This window comes from Rhinolophus ferrumequinum, chromosome 20 (assembly GCF_004115265.2).
Source record: "Rhinolophus ferrumequinum isolate MPI-CBG mRhiFer1 chromosome 20, mRhiFer1_v1.p, whole genome shotgun sequence".
Classification (NCBI taxonomy): Eukaryota; Metazoa; Chordata; class Mammalia; order Chiroptera; family Rhinolophidae; genus Rhinolophus; species Rhinolophus ferrumequinum.
Window position 1 is genome coordinate 52,975,613 of NC_046303.1, and position 20,855 is coordinate 52,996,467.

At 40.1% G+C, this 20,855-nt stretch overlaps 1 protein-coding gene across 1 annotated transcript in view; it reads left to right on the forward strand.

Moving 5' to 3' along the window:
• The window catches only part of POU6F2 (POU class 6 homeobox 2), a 461,828-nt gene that overhangs the window by 226,637 nt on the left and 214,336 nt on the right, over positions 1-20,855 (forward strand). The window contains exons 3-4 of the mRNA XM_033088902.1: positions 3,540-3,631; positions 6,722-6,950. Of these exons, the coding sequence (XP_032944793.1) occupies positions 3,540-3,631; positions 6,722-6,950 (321 nt within the window). The remainder of the gene's footprint in view (positions 1-3,539; positions 3,632-6,721; positions 6,951-20,855) is intronic.

The following is a 20,855-nucleotide window of genomic DNA, read 5'->3' on the forward strand; positions in this document are numbered from 1 at the left end:
GAGCATCCTCTGTGCAAGGGCGATTTAGACCCGCCGGGCAGCCTCTAAGCCACTGTTTTCTGCCCATGGTCTTTGATCACTGGTGGAGTTTCATAAAACTTACACGTGAGCCCCCACTTAGTTGTTCCATCAGTAGTCTCATGAGGGATGTGATCCTCTGCGTTCCAGAAGCTCCACAGACCATGCTGATTCACAGGCCTGGGTAAGAACTACTGATTGAAGCCTGGGTCTGGGTGAGAGAGAATTTGGAAGCTGTATCTTTGTGCCATATTTCCTGGTCATGTTACCATGGACTGAAGGAAGCATTATCTGTAAACATCCCCCTTTGTAGCCTCTGAGAGGCCTGACTATTTGATGAACTATTTCCAAACATTCGTCAAAAGGTTCAGAGTATACAGCGTTGTGGTGCTTGTGTGAGGAAATGTGGACTGCTCACATAGGGATGGGAGAAGGTACTGAGTTGACTTGGGGCAGGTGGATGTTAGGGGCTAATTAAATAATATTAAATATTATATTAAATACAAAGTAAATCTTATTAAATAATAATAGTCAAGAGAAATAACACTGAGTGGTAAGCATGCTCTGTTCCAAAAAAATTACAAGTGTATTTCTCATTCAATTCTCACAACAGCAGCCCTATAACGGAGGTGCTATTATTTCCCCAGACTTTTACGAGAGGAAGCTGATACATGAGGAAGAGGGAAAACAAGCCCAAGTTCACATAACTAGTGAAGTGGCAGAGCTAAATTTAAACACAGAGAGAGCTAAAAATTTAAGAGTCCTTGCTTTTAAACTGTACAGCAAACTGTTTCTAACATCTACATTGGAACTGAGGTAGAATTTGCCAACAAGCTAATGATTTAAAGATATTTCTAAAGTTTACACTAAACAGTAGTAAATAGTCAAGTGGATGCCAATACTGCTCTTGAAGGAATTATACCACCCCCAAATGAAAATCCAAGCCTCTATTTCTACTGAGCGAATATTTAATCGATGTGAGTAAAATGCCTGCACAAGGGCTGGGCATAAAGTGGTGAACCAGCGAACAGTCCCTGCCTTACTGGACTTCACAGCTGCTGCCTGAAAAACACAAACTGTTAAATTCAGAACAGGTCACAGAGAGCTTTCTGGACATTCTTGGTCTCCGGAGAGGTAACACGTTTCCCGGACGCCTGATCAGGAGGAACCTGCCCAACCCATTTAAGTTCGTATTTTCATGTCTGTGCCCATGGAAATAGATAACCTGAAATTCTCTGCTAACGTAGACTCAGCACTGCTTTGGATCTCTCTTAGCCAATGTCGTTTATTCATTCTGACTGCTGGAGTCCCCTTTGGCTGTGAGAAGACCCCTGATCTGGGAGCCGCCTTATGATCCGACAGATTAGTTTATGGTCCTACAAAGTTAAGTGTGATACATGCGTTTGGGGAAAATGGAGACGTGCATTAAAAAGAAACATTACTTGTTGATCCTGGCAGGAGAGCATGCATAATCTCCTCTAGAGCCTGTGAAAGACTTTATTTTACACATGAAATTGTGTGGAATTGCCCTGTACTGCATTGAACATGGTTTTTGAGAATAACCAGCCTCAAAACCAGCGGTTTATGCATTGGGCCTCCAGCCAGAATAAAATATAAGCAAATGTAACCTGTGTGAAGCTACAGGTGACACACACACACAATCTGTGACACAGTGTCTATATGGGACAAATCCTAAACCTTACAATGGCGTGTCATTTGGAACAGAGTCTACAAATAGGCATGGGACTTTGAAAGAAGTATGAAGAGAATGGCCAGGCATGGTACAGAAATCTTTAAAGATTAAGAGAGGTATTTTTTTTAATGGTGTAGAAGGGTTTTCTCTTTTTCTGTGCATTGTAAAACTCTTTTCACAGTGTGGTGTAAAAATTCATGGCTGGCGAATATGGGGAAGCACAAAATTTTTAAGAACATCAAAAACTAAACCTAGGAGGGTTTTTGGCAATTTGAGAATGCACCTAATCTGAATATTTGACCAAAAGCGTCACTTTGGACCCAGTTAATGCTATAAAAGTACATAAGCTCTGCTGAGAATTTTAAGGCAAAATAGGACTTGAGTATATAGGAAGGGAAATTGTGAAATTTACAATGCATAATGCAGCTCCCAGTTTAAAATGCTCTGCTATTCAAGCATAATAAATAAATCACATATAAAAAATTTAGAAGAAAGGTCTCCTGCACGTTATGGGGAAATTGTTGGCATCTTCTGGTGGGTCATCTCACCCTTGTTATTAAATGACAGCGATCATTAAAATGCCAAACATATTTTGACAGAATTCACTTTATAAAATGTCAGCAAGTCTGTGTTTTTATTAGTTTGTCCCAAATCAATTTAGAAATTTCAATAGAATGCTTGTAAGTATTCCCCAAGCAACGTCCATTCCTGACTTTCTGCACACAAAAAAATATTACAAATTAATCAGATTTTCAGATTTCTGCATAATGGCTTTGCACATTTATTGCTTAATCCTATTATAAAATGATGTTGTGATTGACACATCACAGTGAGATAGAAGTCAATTGAATAATATGTAGCAGTCAATTTTATTTGTGGCTTAATGTGCTGAAGTATTTTTTTCCACATTTCCATTATTTATAAGTCTGTCCCTTTGGAAACTATATAGAAGAATTTGTTTTAAATGAGCCAATAATACCTTCTTTAAAATTTATAAGTGTGACAGAATCATCTTTTTTTTTGGTCATCCATGGCACACCAGTAAACAGGATTTGAACTGTCTTCCACTTGCTATTCATAGGACAAACATCAGGAAAGAGGATCTTGTTAAGGATGGCTTGGAATTGGATTTTAACTAACAAGAAAACAAAAGTTACCCTTAAAAACCTTCAAAAATTGCTATTACCTGTATTTGTTTGTTCGTTTGTTTATTTACTCATGTGTTTATTGTCACTGCCACTATCTTATCTGCTACGGTTTGTCCTGAAACAAAGCACATAAGCCCACACAGAGAAACTACAGTGTTTAGGAAGCTTTCAAGTGAAAGCTTTGCTGTTTGGGTGGAATTTTATATTTCATGCTTTGGTGTCCAACAGGATTCAGCAAAGGCAGTAAGTTATGTTCTACGGAAAAGGGCTTAAGCATATGAAGCCATATTAAGGGATAATGTCGACGACTTGGTCATGTCTGAGATCACACTTTCTCTGGCTTTGGGAAGTTAGATTAGCTGTCGCCCACCTCTGCATAAAGGATGCAGTTTCCCATACCAGAGACGCATCGGTGTGCCCTGTGCAAACTAATGCACAGTGTACGCCTATCAGAGCCCCTGATAACACTGTCACTTTCCCTGCTGTCACAGCCTTCTACCTCCTGAATGTTCATTAGCACAATGTATGCAGTTGAAGAGTGACTTGCACACTAGAGATATTGATAAACCACGTCGCATATCATCTGTGTCTTAGTTATGTGATGTCACAGAAAAACGGGGTCATGTGCAGCCCCTAGGCTGGATCATATATTAAGGGAGCGTTTCTCTTTTGAATTCCAGGGGCCAGAGGAAACACGGCACTATCAGACCCAGGCACTCCTGACCAGCACCAGGCCAGTCAGACCCACCCCGCTTTCCCAGTTGGGCCACAGGTCAGTATCTCTCAACTGCTTTCTATTGGGTTGCATATAGGATGGTTTAATCATAAAAATAACCAAATAAATAACAATGAGTTCAATCCAATTAACTCCAACAGAGGAAAGATGGTGATAAATATTTGTATGGGAAGCTGTATGACTACATTATTTATTAAATACCATCAAGAAAACAAATGTGTTTGCAGAACTTGTCTCTGTTTTAAAGGAAGTGTTGGTTTTGATCATTTGGAATCCCGTTTTGTTTTTTGTTTTTTCCTTTTTCAGATCCACTGCAACTGCACTGTTGGTTACCATGCAGTTTTCTAGAAAGTAAAACTTTAATGACTGGAGTGTGAAGAAAATTAAGTTATTTCAACCTTACTATAGTCATTTTTGAAATACAAGATGTGATTTAATATAAAAAAGTTAATGCAATTTTAATGCAAGTTCAGCTTATTGGGTTTGACAATACTGTACATCACATACAGCCCCTGCATTAATAAATACATTCATTATTTTTTAAAGTCTAATATTTGTTTTCTGCAGCCTGGTGTGGTTATATGGAGATATAGAACACAATTATAAAAGGCTGGGCTTTTTTTTTTCTTTTTTTTTTAACCTCTTTCATTTAGTGTGAAGCTATTGGAGTTCACCCTGATTTTACGGAAAAAAGGCCTGATACTTAAGCCTTTCTCTTTCGCTATCACTATTGCTCCTGGAAATTGATCACTTTCATCACGTTGAGGGCTCTCCAGATCAAGGCTTGAAAACCCAAGTGTAGAGCTTAGATTGGTCTTGATTTTCTTGTTCCAGCTGCCACCAAATCCCCCTATGGCCTTAGATCCCAGGGTCCATCTCGGAGCATAAGGGCTTGAGGACAGAAGGCCTGGAGAGATGTCTACTGTCCATGGAAGCCCAGACAGAGTGTGACTGGGAATCTCAGAAACGGGCTGGGAATCTCAGAAACGGGCTTCTTCCAGCTATGCCCTTTCTAATGTTATGCTTATGACATTGTGTGTGTGTGTGTGTGTGTGTGTGTGTGTGTGTGTGTGTGTGTACATAGCGGGGGAACGAAGTCTAATGCTTCTGGGTTATATAAGCAGCACGACAGACCCAGACAGTGAGAAGTGCTGGGCACCATGAGAAACAAGATTGCAGTCCCTGCTGTAAGCCTGCAAATTCAATTTAAAACCCACACCCCCAAACCCCCAAACCTGTGGCCTGTATACAGTCTGAGGACTACCCACTTGCCTTCCCTCTTATCTTGATATTACTAGTGTCAGTGATATAATACCAGCAATTTGAGGATCAGCTTACCATTTTTGTACTTATTTCTAAAGAATATGCCTATTTTAGTGCTTCAGGGCAACTTTATTTTCTTAAAGAAAATCATAGTTACTCTGTGTGACTTTAGTAAAGCCTAGCAAATATACTAGGAGCTAGGCCCACCGAGTCCTGAAGAGTGGCTCCAACACTGGGCTGCATGGAGTCCTGGGCCTTCTTCAGAGGGCTCCCAGAAGGAGACTTGCGGGCAGACCACAGACAATGGCAGAGTGGGCTCAGCGCTCTTCCCCCACATTCTGTAAACAAAGCAGCCCCATTTCCCTAACCCAGAAGTGGGCTGTGGAGCAGCCTGCCTGGACTTGAGCCCCACTCCCTCCTCTAGAAATGGGATTTGGGGCAAGTTAGTAACGTCTCTGTATCTCAGCATTAGGGCAACAGAGTTAACGCTTGCATAGCAGCCCTAGAACAGTGCCTGGCTATTGGATACTGGGCTTTGTACTATGCCTTATAGAATTACCTTTAATTTATAGAATCATGCTGCATTAAAAGCAAAAATGGTAAAACTTCTCAATAAGAGTTTTGTATTGCTTTATCTAGAGGAAAAATGAACACAAGATTATATCTCACAGGCTTCCACAGGGTCCAATGAGAGTTCTGGATTAAGGACTCTAAGATCAGTGACCTTGTGGGTCACCTGGCCTGGCCAGGGTAGGGATTCTTCCTACGTCACAGCGGTGAAGAGGGCACACTAAGCTCAAGTGTGTCCAGTGCCCGAAGCACACCTATGAGGCTGCCTTTCCATATCAAACAATGGCTATTGGATAAATAGTGGACATAAACATGTATTTTTAATGTTGTTTTAACTCAGCAAAGAATGTTAGCATGATAACAAAAGAAATATTTAAAGCATTTTAAAGTTTATCCTCATGAAATATTTTTGTTTTCTATATTTCTTTTTAGATTTTGTCATGATACATATGCAATTTTCCATTTTAACAATGACTATCATTTGCTTAATTATTTTCCATTTTATTTTATGTATCCTCATATTATAAACATTTTCTATTTTCCTAAAAAGGTCATAATGATCCATTTTAAAGAGTAGGCAATATTTTATCAAGTTTAGTACTGTAACAAACTTTTTCAGCATTTATGTATTTAAAAATGTAATGCGTACTTTAATGCATTTATCTTTTTTCTGTTTCAATTATATCTTCAGTCTACATCCCAGGAGGATATTCTGAGTCAAAAGGGGATGAATATTTTTGTAGCTCGTGATATGAATCTCCAAACTGCTTTCCAAAAGGCTTGTGTCAGGGCACATGCCCTAAATCCGCCTAATGGTGTCACTGCAGACTTACCTGCACTGAGTAAATCTTTGACATTATTTTTGTTAATTTAATAGATGAAAATAGTATTTTGTTGCTATTTTTGAACCAAAAAAAAAAAAAAAAAATCCACTGATCCCAATGAGTTCTTTGTGGAACAACACAGAATACAGTATCAAAGAGTTTCAAATATATACGGGTAGGATCGAATGAAACTTCATCGGAAGAATAATGTATAAGTGTAAGGTAATACTTTTAAAGGTATTTGAGCTACTCAAAGGATGTCTGAACCAAACGAAATTTTCCAACAAAAATAAGTGAAAAGTGATTTCAATTTTTTTCTACCAGTCAATCTTTTTTTTCTGGAATAGAGCATGTTTCTTTACAACTTGTTCAGGAACTTTCTAACCCTGCGTAAGTAGCAGAAAATGCTTTACCACCCCGTATCTTGGTTCTACTGGAAAGTGAGCTGGGATTATCTGTTTCCTTGCAGCCACTTCTGACAGCACAGCAATTGGCCTCTGCTGTCACCGGCGTGATGCCAGGAGGCACGCCAGCCCTCAACCAGCCTATTCTCATCCCCTTCAACATGGCGGGACAGCTAGGAGGGCAACAAGGACTGGTCCTCACACTGCCTACTGCGAATCTCACCAACATCCAAGGGCTGGTAGCAGCAGCTGCAGCCGGGGGCATAATGACTCTGCCATTGCAGAATCTACAAGGTAACCCATTTTGTCCGTGTGGCATGTAGGGCTCTATCCACTTGCAGTGGGCAAGTGCCCTGAATATTGAATGTGGCTCAGAGTTGCTTCCATCATAAAGCATGTGGGGGCTTGTGTAGAAAGCAAAGTTTTAAGTTGTCTTGTGAAGCCTGACCTTGCTCAAGCACTGGGCTTTATCAGTCCTCATTTCTTAACATTGATCTTCCTAACATTTGAGTCTTCTGGAAGCATTTATGAGCAATCATTGCATGACACATCAAAAGCATACATGTAAAATTATTATGCTGTTACTTGAGGACCTGAGTTATAGTTTCAGGAGTTCTTCAATGTAGCCATCTTTAAAGAAAGGTTAGACATGACTGATTTGTGTAAGAAGTGGTTAGAACATCTCAACAAGGGATCATTTGGAATGATTAGTTTAATTATTATTTTACTTACTAAGTATATTTTAGTTATTACTATTAAAATTATATTATTTGTGGTCATAGTTTGTAATGAGAAAAATAGACTTGACTATTGAGCCTTTCTGTTACATGGCCATATAGCAAGAGTTGGACTCAAATTTTACTCAGGAAGGATAGTTTTCTTGATATTATGAAGGTATTCACTTTTCTTTAAGAGATTTGGCAACACTGACCAATAGATTGGTTTACAAAAGTCTGTAAGGGGAAGAATTTTATGATGTAAAATGACTTGAATATAATTAGGATGCTTAATAAAGAGAAAACAAATTTATTTTGGACTGGTCAGAGATGTTTATTTTCTCTGTTGATATAAATGTTAGCGATTATTTTTTTTTTCTGCAGAGTGAGAATTTGGTTGGGTAAGTCATCAGAACAAAGTACTTTTTTAGTTGATCAAATGTAGTACTTCTTATAAGCTATTAAATTGGTCAGAGCATCAATCCATAGATTAAGAAATAGACCAAGTAATAACTGGTTAATTCTTGACACAAACTTCTTTACCCACTATTATGTTCTAATATCCCATCCATTGTCTCCACTTCTTGACTTTCACTTTAATGTTTAAAGCAAGGTCTCTCTTACACTATTAAATTTTGTCAAGAAACCTGCCATTCATAAATCATGCATTCCTAGGACACATTCATGCACAAACTTTGCTTGTTTCAAATTTGAGAGTGCCTGGGAAGCCAGGATCTCCAGATTAAGCAAATAAGGAGGGAATAAACAAGGTGAAAGCAAAAGCAACAAAATACAGGGAGAGGCTTTTTAATGTAGGTGGATGATGAAATCTTAATGAAGAAATGGGCATTATCAGAATGCAACCTTCCATTTGGAACATTTGCACTTATGGGAATATTGAGTATTAAAATAAACATAAGCCTGCAGAGCTCATGGGTCATAAATTAATCCTGCTTGGTTAAAATAGACAACAAAGTCAGAGTCCAGAAAAACAGGCTTGTTAGATCTTTATTACAGTTTGGTATTCTTAGGGCTTTATTACCTGGTTATTTTAAGGGTTCAAAATTAGTGAGTGACGGGTCCGGTATAGACTTTCATCAAAATTTTCTCTCTCTCTTATTAAATATCAAATTTAGTATTAGCTTATAGTTTAGAATTTGGTTCTTGTGGCATCTTTGGTTTCAGAAAATGAATCCTAAGTTTTGTATCCTGGTTAAGTAGTTTCAGTAAGAGCGCTAGCTCTTTTTAGTCCTTGGTGCTTCTCACAGAACTTTCCGATGGCCTCATCTTCAGAAGTGTGTTGGAGTTAATGGCCAAGCTCCCGTACACTACACAAGCACGGAGGAGCTTCTCTCCTTTTGTCTTCGTTTATGAAATTCCAACGAATTTGGAGGGTGGGTGGCGAGCTCGTTAACATGAAACACCTCCCAGCTGCAAGTCAGACAATTACAGGAAAAGCTTCCTAGTATAAATAACCCAGCCATGCCCCCCCGACCCCACCAATACCCTTTTCTTTAATATCCTTATGAACATATCCCAATTCCCAAATCAGTGTTAGGATCCAGGAAACTTCTGTCTTCCACTTTTCTTGGGCTTTTCTGTTCCTTTTGTATCTTACCGTATGACTTCTTCACCACCCATTCTTCACTCGTCTCAGAAATGACCAATCATCCTGGTTGCCTGGAGACTGGGGATTCTCTCAGGACATGGGACTTTCACTGTTGAAACCAGAAAGAGTTGGTCACCCTGCAAGAAGTTCAGGGGCAATAAGGATGGCAATCAGGGAAACGTCTCATGTCTCCGAGGTGCCCAAGATCAGTGTCCACCATCTGAAGGGCAATGCCAGTCAGCCAGCTTGTCGGTCAGTAGCTGACCCAAGGCTGATCGCATCACCTTTAGGGAACCCCCCTGCAGCCCTTGGCAGGCACCGGGCAGTGTCTACGACTTGTGCGGCTTCCCAGCTTCTATCACAGAAGGTTGTTGGAGTCGGGATCATGGGTGAACGGCTGGCAGGCCGCAAAGTCATCTGTAGAGGTTCTGGGTGACTCTGAGACCAACCCAGTCCCGGATGCCGTCAAGTTTCATCCTTTTTCAAGGGTGGTGATATTGTAAATGAGCTACGGTACCTCAGAAGGAGACCTTACCTAGATTTATCTAGTCAACTGGGTAGAATGCTCTGCCCCTCCCCATGGCCTCCCCCTAGACAATGAGCACAGTAACCTTAGCCCTAGGCTTTTAAGAGTCTTTTGAAAAAACCAGTAAGTCTGTCCACCTGTAATAGATACCCCACCTTCTTAGGTGGTTTTGTAAAACAGATTTGGTTGGTCAGTGTGAGGGGGGTGGATTTAAGAGTTAACCCCTTGGTCTGAAGGAGGGCTTGTTTCCATATGATGTGCTTAGTTCTTGATGGTTTCCTTTTTCTTCATTGTGAAGGGTTAAGTTTTTATTCATGAAAGAAGTTCACCAACTAGAATTGTCTCTGACTATTCTCCAACTTTCCTGACTGGCCCTCCAGCCTGTCTGTTTTCCCAGCTCAAAACCTGCAAATTTGCTAAGGAAAAAAATTTACTGACATCAATTTCTTAAGAGTTTAGAATTCAGAGACAAGTTTTCAAGTGTTTTCCTCTTTACTAACGGGACTGAGAGCTGGCTCATTTATGTTCCCTATCAAGTGTCCTGGAATAGATCTCAGAGCCTCAGAAGCATGGTTCGTGCATGTATTTTAATGAGCACTAATGACATGATGTTACACAAAGCGGTCTTTCTCTGCTCAGGCAGAAGGGATCCTGTCACGGCCTCCTCTTCTAAGCATGGTCCCCACTCCAGTGGCATCAGCATCTAACGGGAGCATGTGAGAATGCAGACTCTCGGGCTCCACCCCAGACCCACTGAACAATCTTCGTTTTTAAGTTCCGCAGGTGGTTCTTGTGCACACTAAAGTTTAAGAAAGGCTGGTCTAGGGAGCTTTTTCAAAGTTCATTTGGCAGCTCCCCCACTATCTCTGGATTCTGAGCATCTCAGAGTGATGGGGAGCCATGTGACGCTGATAAGCACCTGCGTTAATTCTCCTGCTGTCTCTCCCGACCCCAGGCCTCTAAATGAGGATAATGAGTGAAAGGAATAACTTACTTGGGAACATTTTTGCTTCTGTAAGGACATTCACATCCCCGAGACCGCAGGGTGTTCTCTTGCATAATTCAAGCATTATTGAAGTCCTTGCTCTGAGATTTTATCCAGAAAAAGCTTTGCATTGCTGAGAAGAGACCGCTTTGCACTGCAGAAAACCCATCTGCATGGCCTGGGATTCTTTTCCCTTCTCAAGTCCTCCCATGCAAGAAAGAGACGCACTCCTATCTCCTCGTGACGGGGTCTTCCTGTAAGGAAACAGACAGGAGTATGGAGTAAGAAATCTTGCAGCATCATAAGAACAGTCCTGCACCCCTGCCTGAGGGATCCTGGAATGTGGTTGGGGGATTAGAGAATCCAGTGAACCACTGGGCTGCAGGCTGCATCATTCGCCCCTCTGAGCGGGCAGATGCCAGTTTGCACTCCCAGCGGGACTAACAACTTGTCTCCTCTCCTCCTGCTTCCCCTTATGACTTTCCTGTACTCTGCTGGTTGACTTTTGGCTAACCCATCATTTTGGTTCACTACTGCTCCATTTTTTGTCCTCGAAGTACATGCATCTTTCCAACTCATGTACCTCTCAGAAATCTCCAGTGCTATCTCTGTCTTCACATCTCTGTCTTTATCTCTGTCTCCATGTCTATCTAAAATCCAAGCTCACCCAAACTCAAGTTCCTGTTGGGCTGAGCCTTTTCATTCTCAGCTTCCTCACTGGTCACTGGCCAGACTAGAGGTTGACTGCCCTGTCCTCCCAGCTATAATGAGGGTGGGAGGGAGAAGCCAGCCAGGTGACGTGCTGTGGAACATGGGCAACGTGTTTAAGAAACACTCCAGGGCCTCCCTCATCGGCAGAAGGGCTCTGGGTGTAGCGGGGTATATTTTGGCCTGCCTACTGGGAACACTGCATAGACCAGCAAGGACCGTTTATGGGCAGGGACTGAGATTGAGACAAACCCTGAACTCAGATGCCAAAGATGCCAAAGAGTCTAGGCTCTGAATGTATTTTTTTTAATTAAAGTTTATCGGGGTGTCAATTGTTAGTAAAGTTACATAGATTTCAGGTGTACAAGTCTATATTACATCATCTATAAATCACATTGGTTCTGAATATTTTAAGGGAAATCCGGGGAAGTCCTGGCTGGGATTCAAGCCCAGAAATGCTCTAAACTCAGACAAGATCTAGAAATTACCTACATGAAGACGGTGAAGGCATGTGTTGTCTCTTGTCCTACCTTTGAAAGCCTGTTTCCCCGTCTGTGTACCTGCCAGGTGATGGGTCCCTCTATTCTTGCATCCTTTGTCTGCTGTGTACTCACAGGGATTTGGTTTCAGGTGACTATCAGCAAACCCACACCTGTGAAATAAGATTAACAATGACCATAAGCCTCAAAGAAAGAAAACCACTAAAGTTGCTCTGTCACATACTTTATAAACTCCTTTAAAAATCAGTGTCTTCCAATTTACTTAATATTTTGAAACACAGATAGCTGTACTAAAAAATGTAACTTGCATTTGTCCTAGTATAGGAACTAGATGATTATTTGATCTGGCAAAATAAAGTCCTCCTTATGGAACTCATGCAAATCTGTTGGATTTTTTGCTTTTTTAAGATATAGGCAGAAAATGTAAGTAAATACGTGTGCATCCTCAACGTAAGTGACAACAAGCAGCGAAGTGGTTAGTGGGACGGCAGAGGTGGGGCTACAGTTAGGATTGATTATTCACGTTGGTGACTTGTTCTCATCACACGGGCCGGGTGGGATAACCCACTAATCACTGTGGGCAATGTAAATGGAGAATATTAATGTGCTACACGAGACATTTATATCAAAGTGTGAACACTCCAGTTAACTCTAGCATAATGCTGAACTTAATGACCAAAATTACATTAGAGCGTGCTGCTTGACCTGAGCACAGAAAAGCAATTAGGTTCAAAGCAAGCTGAAACTCAATGCCAACGGTGGTATTTCCTTCCCTTACCTTAGCACTGGCAGGAAACCTGCCCTGGTTTTCTCGGACTCTCCAAACTAAAGACTGTGCTGAGCTAAGAATGTGGGAATAGTTCTGAGGTTAGGAATTTCATGTGCAAGTTACATTACACTTCCTTTTTGTTTGTTTTGTTTTTGTTGTTTTAATTGAGGTGTATTTACATACAACAAAATGCATGGAGTTTAAGTGCTCAGCTCGTTGAGTTTTGATAATTGTATACACCCTTGCAACTTCTATTCACCGCAATCAATACATAAAACATTATCTCCAAAAGGTTCCCTTGTGTCCCTTTGCAGTCAATCGCCTCCTTCAAAGAGGCGACCCTGATCCGCTTTCTGTCACTATCCATTAGTTTTGTCTGCTCTAGAACTTCGTAAAAATGGATTCGTACAGTATGTATTCTTTCACATCAGTTCTTCTCACTTAGCATAATGCCTTGAGATTCGTTCATGTTGTTGTGTAGATCTGTAGTTATTTTCTTTTCATTTCCAAGTCCTGTTCCATCATAGGAGTATGCCACAATCTGGTTATCCATAGCCATTCCGATGTCCTAGTGGGCAGACATCGTGAAGGTCTCCTCCTCCAGGGAGAGGGAGAGGATCGTCTATTGAGCTTCTCTAGGTAAAGACCCTTGGTCACTCTTCTCTTGGACCGCTGGCTACACTCCTGGGATTCTTTCCTGTCCATTATCTGCCTTGGCCACATCTGAAGAGAAGGTTGGAGGCTTTCTCTGTCTGTGGCTTATGGAATCCTGGGGGCCACAGGTTACTTGAGGTTTCCAATAGTTAATGATTTGTAGTCTCTTTGGGTATCCAGTTCTCTCAGAAACCCAGAATGCTTCTGATCGTCTTGCTTTCAGTCAGTTCATGTGCCAAAGACATAGATCTTTGGTTTAATTTATTTTGCTTTCTCACTTCCACACCTGCCTCCCTTCCAATTCATAATCAGCCTCAGTATACGGGCCTCTGGCCTCCCTGGTGTTCTTTGAATATACTTCTACCCAAGGGCCTTTGCTCAGGCTGTTCCCTCTGCCTGAAGCACTCTTTCCCCATAAATCATGAAGCCTACCATCTTCCTTGTACCCCCCACCTGTTCCCCCTTACCTACTTTCCTTTATTTCCTTTTCTCATAACACTTATAATCTTCTACATAGACTTAAAATCTCAAAAATGGTTGAGTTTTTCTTTCTTTCTTTCTCTCTCTCTCTCTCTCTCTCTCTCCGGCTCTCTCTCTCTCTCTCTCTCCGGCTCTCTCTCTCTCTCCCTCTTTCTCTCTCTCTCTCTTTCTTTCTCTCAAACAATTTGGGTCATGCCTACTACTGTAGCCAGGTAGGGCAGTGGAGGCAGCATTGTGATGCATGGCCCTGCTGCTACAGAGGAAGATGCCCACATACAATGTATTGTTTGCGTCTGGCTCCTCCCCTAGGATGTAAGTCCCGTGGTAGGCATCTTTGTTTGGTTCAGTGATGTGGCCCAAGAACTGGAATAGTACCTGGTTCATAATATGAATGAATGAATGCATAGAGGGATGCATGGATAGATGGATAGATGAATAAATTTTAAAGAATTAATAGAAGTCAAAAGAACATTCAATGTAGAGAAAACGGAATGAAAAACATGGAGTCTACAGAGTTCTGTGAGCAGTTCTAGTTGTTGAATTGAAGGTTGGAAGTCTGAGGTGGTAGCAATCAGATTGGGGGAGAAGTGGGTGACGATAGAGGCCTTTCCCGTGCATGCTGAGTGGCCAACACAGAGCCTGATGTAATACAGACAAACGTGCTTGGACAATGCAGTTTGATATTTTCATGGATATATGTTTGCATTTACTTAGTTATGCCTCTCTAATTCCAAGGATTTGAAGCAGTTTATAATATAAGAAGCATGAAAGACCAAAAGTTCTTTATTAAAAAACAACAACAACAACAAGAAGAAACCTAGACAAAGGTTTGGAACCATAGGACAAGTCAAAAGGGGAGACACATCATATAACATAGTTTTAATTATCTGATGGTAAAAAGAATCATACCAGCTTAACAAGAAATAAGCTTATTTTGTGTGTGTGTGTGTGTGTTTTACTAATTTTATTCATTTTCTCAACAAACACCAATTGAGTTTTCATAGTGTACTAGGCCATGATCTTTACGTGGATTATAGCAATAAACAAAATAGAGAGCCCCTTCAGGTGCTTCTCTGGGGAGTGAAGCAGATCGAGAGAATAGAGGGCAGCAGGGAGGGCCTGTGATGTATTTTGTACAAGGTCAGTCTCTCTACTGGAAAGAGACCCAAAGGACACAAGGGACTAAGCCGTACAAAATCTGGGGAAGAGTGACCCAGGGAGAAGTCCTAAGTGCTAGAAAAGTTAACCGCACAAATTCTCAGGGAACATTGAACAACCCGATGGACAGATGTTTGTATCTTTTAGCTTTCAGTAGGTTATGCTACAGGAACAAACATGCACAAAATCTCACTAAGATATAACAAAGGTTTATTTCTTTGTTTATTTCATAATACATGTTAGCTGCAGATCAGCAGTGGCTCTGCTATATGTCTTCATTCTAGGAGTTCTGAGCTTCGGCTCAGAAGTGGCCCACGTCACTTTCACTCACATCCTATTGGCCAGACAAGTCACCTGGTCAAAACTGCTGCCAGTGGAAATGAAGAGACTCCTAAGGGGAGAAGTCCTCCTGCATATTACTGTTCAACGGCCACTTCACAGAAGATACACCACAGGAGTCTTTGACTTAAGAGAACTTGAAGATTCCTTCCAACACTGCGATTCTATAATTCCATTATGTGAACCTGTTGTGTTGTATGGACTATCCGTGGGGTTACGTAGAACATAACACGTTAATTATTTCTTAAAGTAGTAGAACTCAAATGATAAACATAAAAATGGAAAACAAATACATGGAACAACTGGAGCATATTTAAAATAGCAAATGAGCACATGTAACTGAGCACAAATGACTCCATTTATCTAACATTTAGGAAAAGGCAGAACTATAGGGACAGAAAAAGATCAGTGGTGACCGAGGGTGGGAGGGCTGTGGGGATGCGTGGAGGAGTTGACTCTAAAGGAGCACAAAGGAATTTGGGGTTTGATGCAATTGTTCTCTGTGTTGATCATGGCGGGGACACAAGAGTATATGTGCTTATCAAACTTGTAGAGCTCTACATGAGAAAGGGTGAATTTTACTGTTTGTAAAATATACCTCAATTTTTTCAACAAAGTTAAAAAGGTAAATGGATGCTGTAGTGCTTATAAAATACCAACTTATTTTAAAACATTAAAAAGAATGTGTGAGTACAAACTATTAATGAAAGCTAGGGAAAAAACTCATGGAAATGGGAAACTCAAGTTCTCTCATTAAAGAAAGTGTTAATGGCTCTATTTCTCAGAGCCAGAAGCTAACACTAAAATAGTAAAGATTTCAGATGCACACAATTTATCCCATTGTTTAAAAGAAGCCCCCCCCCACACACACCCCACAGAGAGAGGAAAAGAAAAATACTATATACAGCAAAGTGTTACTTGTGAACTCTAGTGAGAGATATGAGTGATTGCTTTCCTTCTTAAAGATTCTACACTAATAAGTATTATTTCAAAATTAAAATACTTTGTATTCGTTAAGGTGAAAGGTTATTTCCAAAACGTCGTTACTATCATTGACAAGGTTAAGTCGACAGTTGTATTGTTTTGACTTTCTAACCAACTTTTTAAGGAAGCATCTCTGAACTCAAAATGGATTAATTCTCAAATTAAAAACAATACAACCACAAAGCAACTCTATACGCTCATTATGTATGAGCAATATTTAATATTAATAAACTTGCCTTTAAATGCTTTGATTTTATTGATCAAAGCAGAAATTGTTGGCAGGGAGTGGTTGGGGTGGGAACGTGGACTGATGGTTCTGGTGTCATTCTTGGAGAAGAAAACAACCAGGCGGCTATGTTTGCTGCTTTTCCTCATGATGGACTTCTGTGCTATTCTCGTTATGCCCACACTCAGAAAGTCGCATTCCCGGGGCGTCATGAACATGCGAGCAGAAGTCTCATACCATTTGCAGAAAGGACAATGCAGTACCCACCACGGAAAGGAGAGGAAGGGACTCTGGCTTTTAGTATGCAATGTTTTCTCAGCTTCTGGTCTGTGGCTTGCTGTCACAAAATCCAATATTAGAAATACTTAGTGCATAAATTCCTATTTCCAGTGTTATTCAGAAGAGCCCCACATGACACACCATACAATAACACAAAATCCACCATAAAGAAGTTATGAAAAGTTGTTGCAATGTGTCTTACCCTGGCAGTTTTTCAAACCTCCGTATCTCCAAAGCTTCAGACTATTTAAAGTACCTGGAGAGCCTGTGCTGCAGTACATTATCCTTGAAACAGGCATCGCTGAGGCACTGGGGCATGGATTAAACTGGAAGCACATGAATGAGGAGTATGAGTAGTATACTGTGTACTTAAGAGATATTGTCAATGGAATAAAGCATTGTCAAAGGATAATGGTTTCCAGCTGCCACATAAGTGTCAAAGCAAAGCCAAAGCATTTATTTTCAAAGCAAAAGGCAGTGAAGTAATGTGATCCCCAGTTTGCACATAATAAGGCTGTAAATCCATCGGGACTCTTGATGGCATCTAACACTGTGTCTACACTAGGATGTGCAAACTGGATTAGATTCCAAGCTGGCCAGCAGAGCTCTGTTTCAAGATGGCTGCTATCAGAGTGGCACTGATGCCTAAAACAAGGAAAGACTGCTTGAAATGTTTCTCAGTCTCACTCCATTACCAAGGATGAGAGGGAACTGCGATTATTTATTCAAATTTTCTCTGGAATCAAAATAAACAGGACTCCTGTATCTGTGGGAAGTGGGGGGTGGGGCAGGGAGTGGAGAGGTATTGAAAATAGGGAAATGAGAGATGGGCCCCAATTCCTCTCTGCCCACTGTTGATAGAATGGAGAGCTAATGCTCTCTAAGAAAGTCCTGTCTTCTCTTATGTGTGCAGGTCTTGCAGGACAGATTCCCAGTAGAGGTCATCCCCCTCTAGGGAAAAGCTAAACCTCATTTCCTCCCATGAAGTGTGCACAAAGATTGATTGATGGATTTCACAAATACTTATTTAGCATCAGCTCTTTTCTAGGCACTGTGGTAGGCACTCCAGTCTAGTTAGGAAGGAGGCTTTGCAGTCACCCAGGAAAGAAAGGGTCTGGTGATGAAGAGCAGAGGATTGATTTAGGAGACATCAACAAAGTGAGTTTGGTAGGATTTGGTGATTGATTAAATGTAGAATGACAAGAGGAAAGAGGGGAGATTGTTAATTCAGTTTGACACGATTAGTTCAAATTTTCTGTGGAAAATGTAAGTGGAGATCCCAGCAGCCAGTTGGAAATACTTGGATCTAAAACTGAGAATGGGATTGGTGCTGGAGGTCCATCAACAGTTTAGAAAACATCAACATATATGACAATAGCCAGGAAGGAAAGAAATTTCTGGGGGAGAAGAGGTTAGGAAAGGAATACCACTGGAAGAGGAAGATGCAGAACCAGTGGAGACTGAGGAAGAGCTCCCAGCATGTATGACTGTTCTGCAGCAGGTTAGGCTGGGGCTTCTGTAATTCCCTCGGCTTAATTCTCTTTCTTTGGACATAATGTACACTTTAGAGCTTTTGATTGTCTCTTACTCTTTATATAGCCAGAGTGCAACAAGGAGCCCAAAAATGTATCTGTCAGTTTGCTTTTTATCTTCTAAAGACATGCCAAGTTTCCCTGTATAAAGAAGCTATTTTAAGAGCTTGTACATAAAAGCTTGAACAGTATTTTCTCTTTCGCTGAAAAGTAACTCAATTGATTTAAATCTATTATTTAAAAATGTAGCTGTAGCCTTAAAATTTCAAAATGAAAATGTTTGAGTCATTTTTTTTTTCTTTCTTTTCTTTATTGCACTTTGGTTGCTGCCTATGGTAACCACGCAGGGCAGTGTTATGCTTGGGCCTGGTGTTATACAGGAGGAAATCTGTGCTTGGGAAAAACTGCAGTTTAGATAACATAGTTTTAATTTTTGGAAATTATTTATCTTGGAAAATTATGTCTTACTAGAAGCAAAATCAATCTGTAAAAACCTTTTGGCTCCATGTTAACCTTTTCCTTTGGTTTATTGTCATCTTCATCTTCTCTCACATTATATTTGTCAACTGTGCTCACCAAGTTTATAGGCATAACAAAACAAAACAAAAAGATAAAAACAAAAAAGAGCTGGTATGTTTGCCATCTGTCACTGGATTAAGATTAGCACAAATCTGCAGGTGCACTAATACATTCTTATGCATCTTGGTTCCCCTGTGTGCCATTATTTTAGAAATTCTTAGCTGAACATATATATATTCAACATTTGACATAAGATAATTTGAGTTTGCTGTGTTTGGAAAATAACTCACATGGGAGAAAGTTGCATTAAATAAATAATAGAGATAAAATTTATACTTCCATATATTTCAAAGCTAATGTCGCTAACTTAGAATGGAATTGTAACATGAAGACACAGTGCTGTAATTTGATTGATTTGTTTTGACAGCGGCCAAATAATTGAGAGTGAAAGGTGTCAGCACAGATGAAATATTGTATAAGCCACGTTCAGAAGGCAGCCCCAGCAGCAGCAGGAACTGGAGTTTTAGTTCCTTTGATTCTGTACTGGTACTCACTTCCAGTTTATTAAGAAGCCATGAAAGGTGTACGACTTCCCCAATTAGGGAGACTTTTATGGAAATGCTAGAAATAGAAATTTGTCAGGTAGTTGAACAATGGATATACACAAAAGGATCGAAGATGGAGATACTGCACTAAGTGAACTGTGTCAGCCTTTCCCTTTCTTTTGCAAGTTGCCGCTCTCCTACATTTTACCTTATTTTGAAGGGATTCTGAATCAGAGGAAATATTCGATCCAATTTTTCAGCCCCTTGACAAGAGACAGGCAAAATACAGCGGTGTACTTAGCACCATCTCTGGGCCCAGACATGATGTTTATCCAACTGAATACCCAAATGCCTTACAAGAATAAGATTTGAGGTACTCAGTTATATAGAAGCTAAATGGTCCGGAGAGGATTAATTAAAGAGAAAGTCTCTGCCCACAGGTGACCTTTGATCAAGGGAGTTAGGAGAGTGGCTTGTGAATAAGCACTGACCTGGTTTAATTCCAGCCCTACAGCTTGCTAACTGTGTGACCTGGGCAAGGCGCTCTGATTTCTGACATTTGCTTTCCTTGGATATTTCATCGAGCTGATTTAAGGATTAAATATGACTGGATGGAACATGCCTAGTATAGTGCCTCACTCTGTGTTTAAGTGCACAGTGAACGAGAGCTACTTTTGTTATGAAGAGCTACAAAGTGCAGTATGGCAGCCATGATCCACATGAGGCTATTGGAATTTGAAATGTGGCTAGTCCGAACTGGCATACGCTGTAAATGTAAAATCTACTCGCATGCAAAATATCTCATTAATATCTTTATCTTGATAATATGTTGAAATGATATTTTGGTTATATTAGGTCAAATACAATATATTATTAAAATTAATTATACCTGTTTCTTTTTACTTTCTTAAATATGGATACTAGAAAATTTTAAATTATATATGTGGCTTACAGCTGTGGCTCATGTTATATTATTGAATAGCACTGGCCTGGCACGGAGGATCTCCATAAATCTCATGTACATGTGGCACTCGTTAAAAGCTATGTTCATTAACAATAAAAATAATTAGAACACATTTAAATTTTGGATCTTTAAGCAGAAAATCATAAAGAATCCTCTTTGGTAACTAAATTAGAGAGAACATATTTTTTAGGTTCTCTGCTATGGTTTAGGAACTGCCTGGGATTTTTATGTATATAGAAAGAAAAAGGATGTGATTTGTATGAGCAATTCCCATTGATCAGAATCTAAAATTCTCTTTCCTTTTGAAACAAATTATTATACTTTACGGTTTGAAATATAGAAGAAATATATATAATAAAACGATCTAGAATTTTAAAATGTTAACATTTAACCACATTTGCTTAAGATCTTTTATCTTTAAAAAATGAAATATTATAAATAATGCTAAAATACTCTTTTTCCTCTCCCTCTCCCCACAGTCACTCTATGGCATATTCTCCCTCCTGAAAAATAATCACTATCCCTCCAGTGCTTGTGTTTATAAATTGTGTGTGTGTGTGTGTGTGTGTGTGTGTGTGTGTGTGTATGAAATATATAGTATTATTTTGGGTATCTTAAAATTTTACATAATGGTAGCACACTCTAGACACGTTTTTGTATCCTGCCTTTTTCTTTCAACATTTTGCTTTTGAGACTTATCTATGTT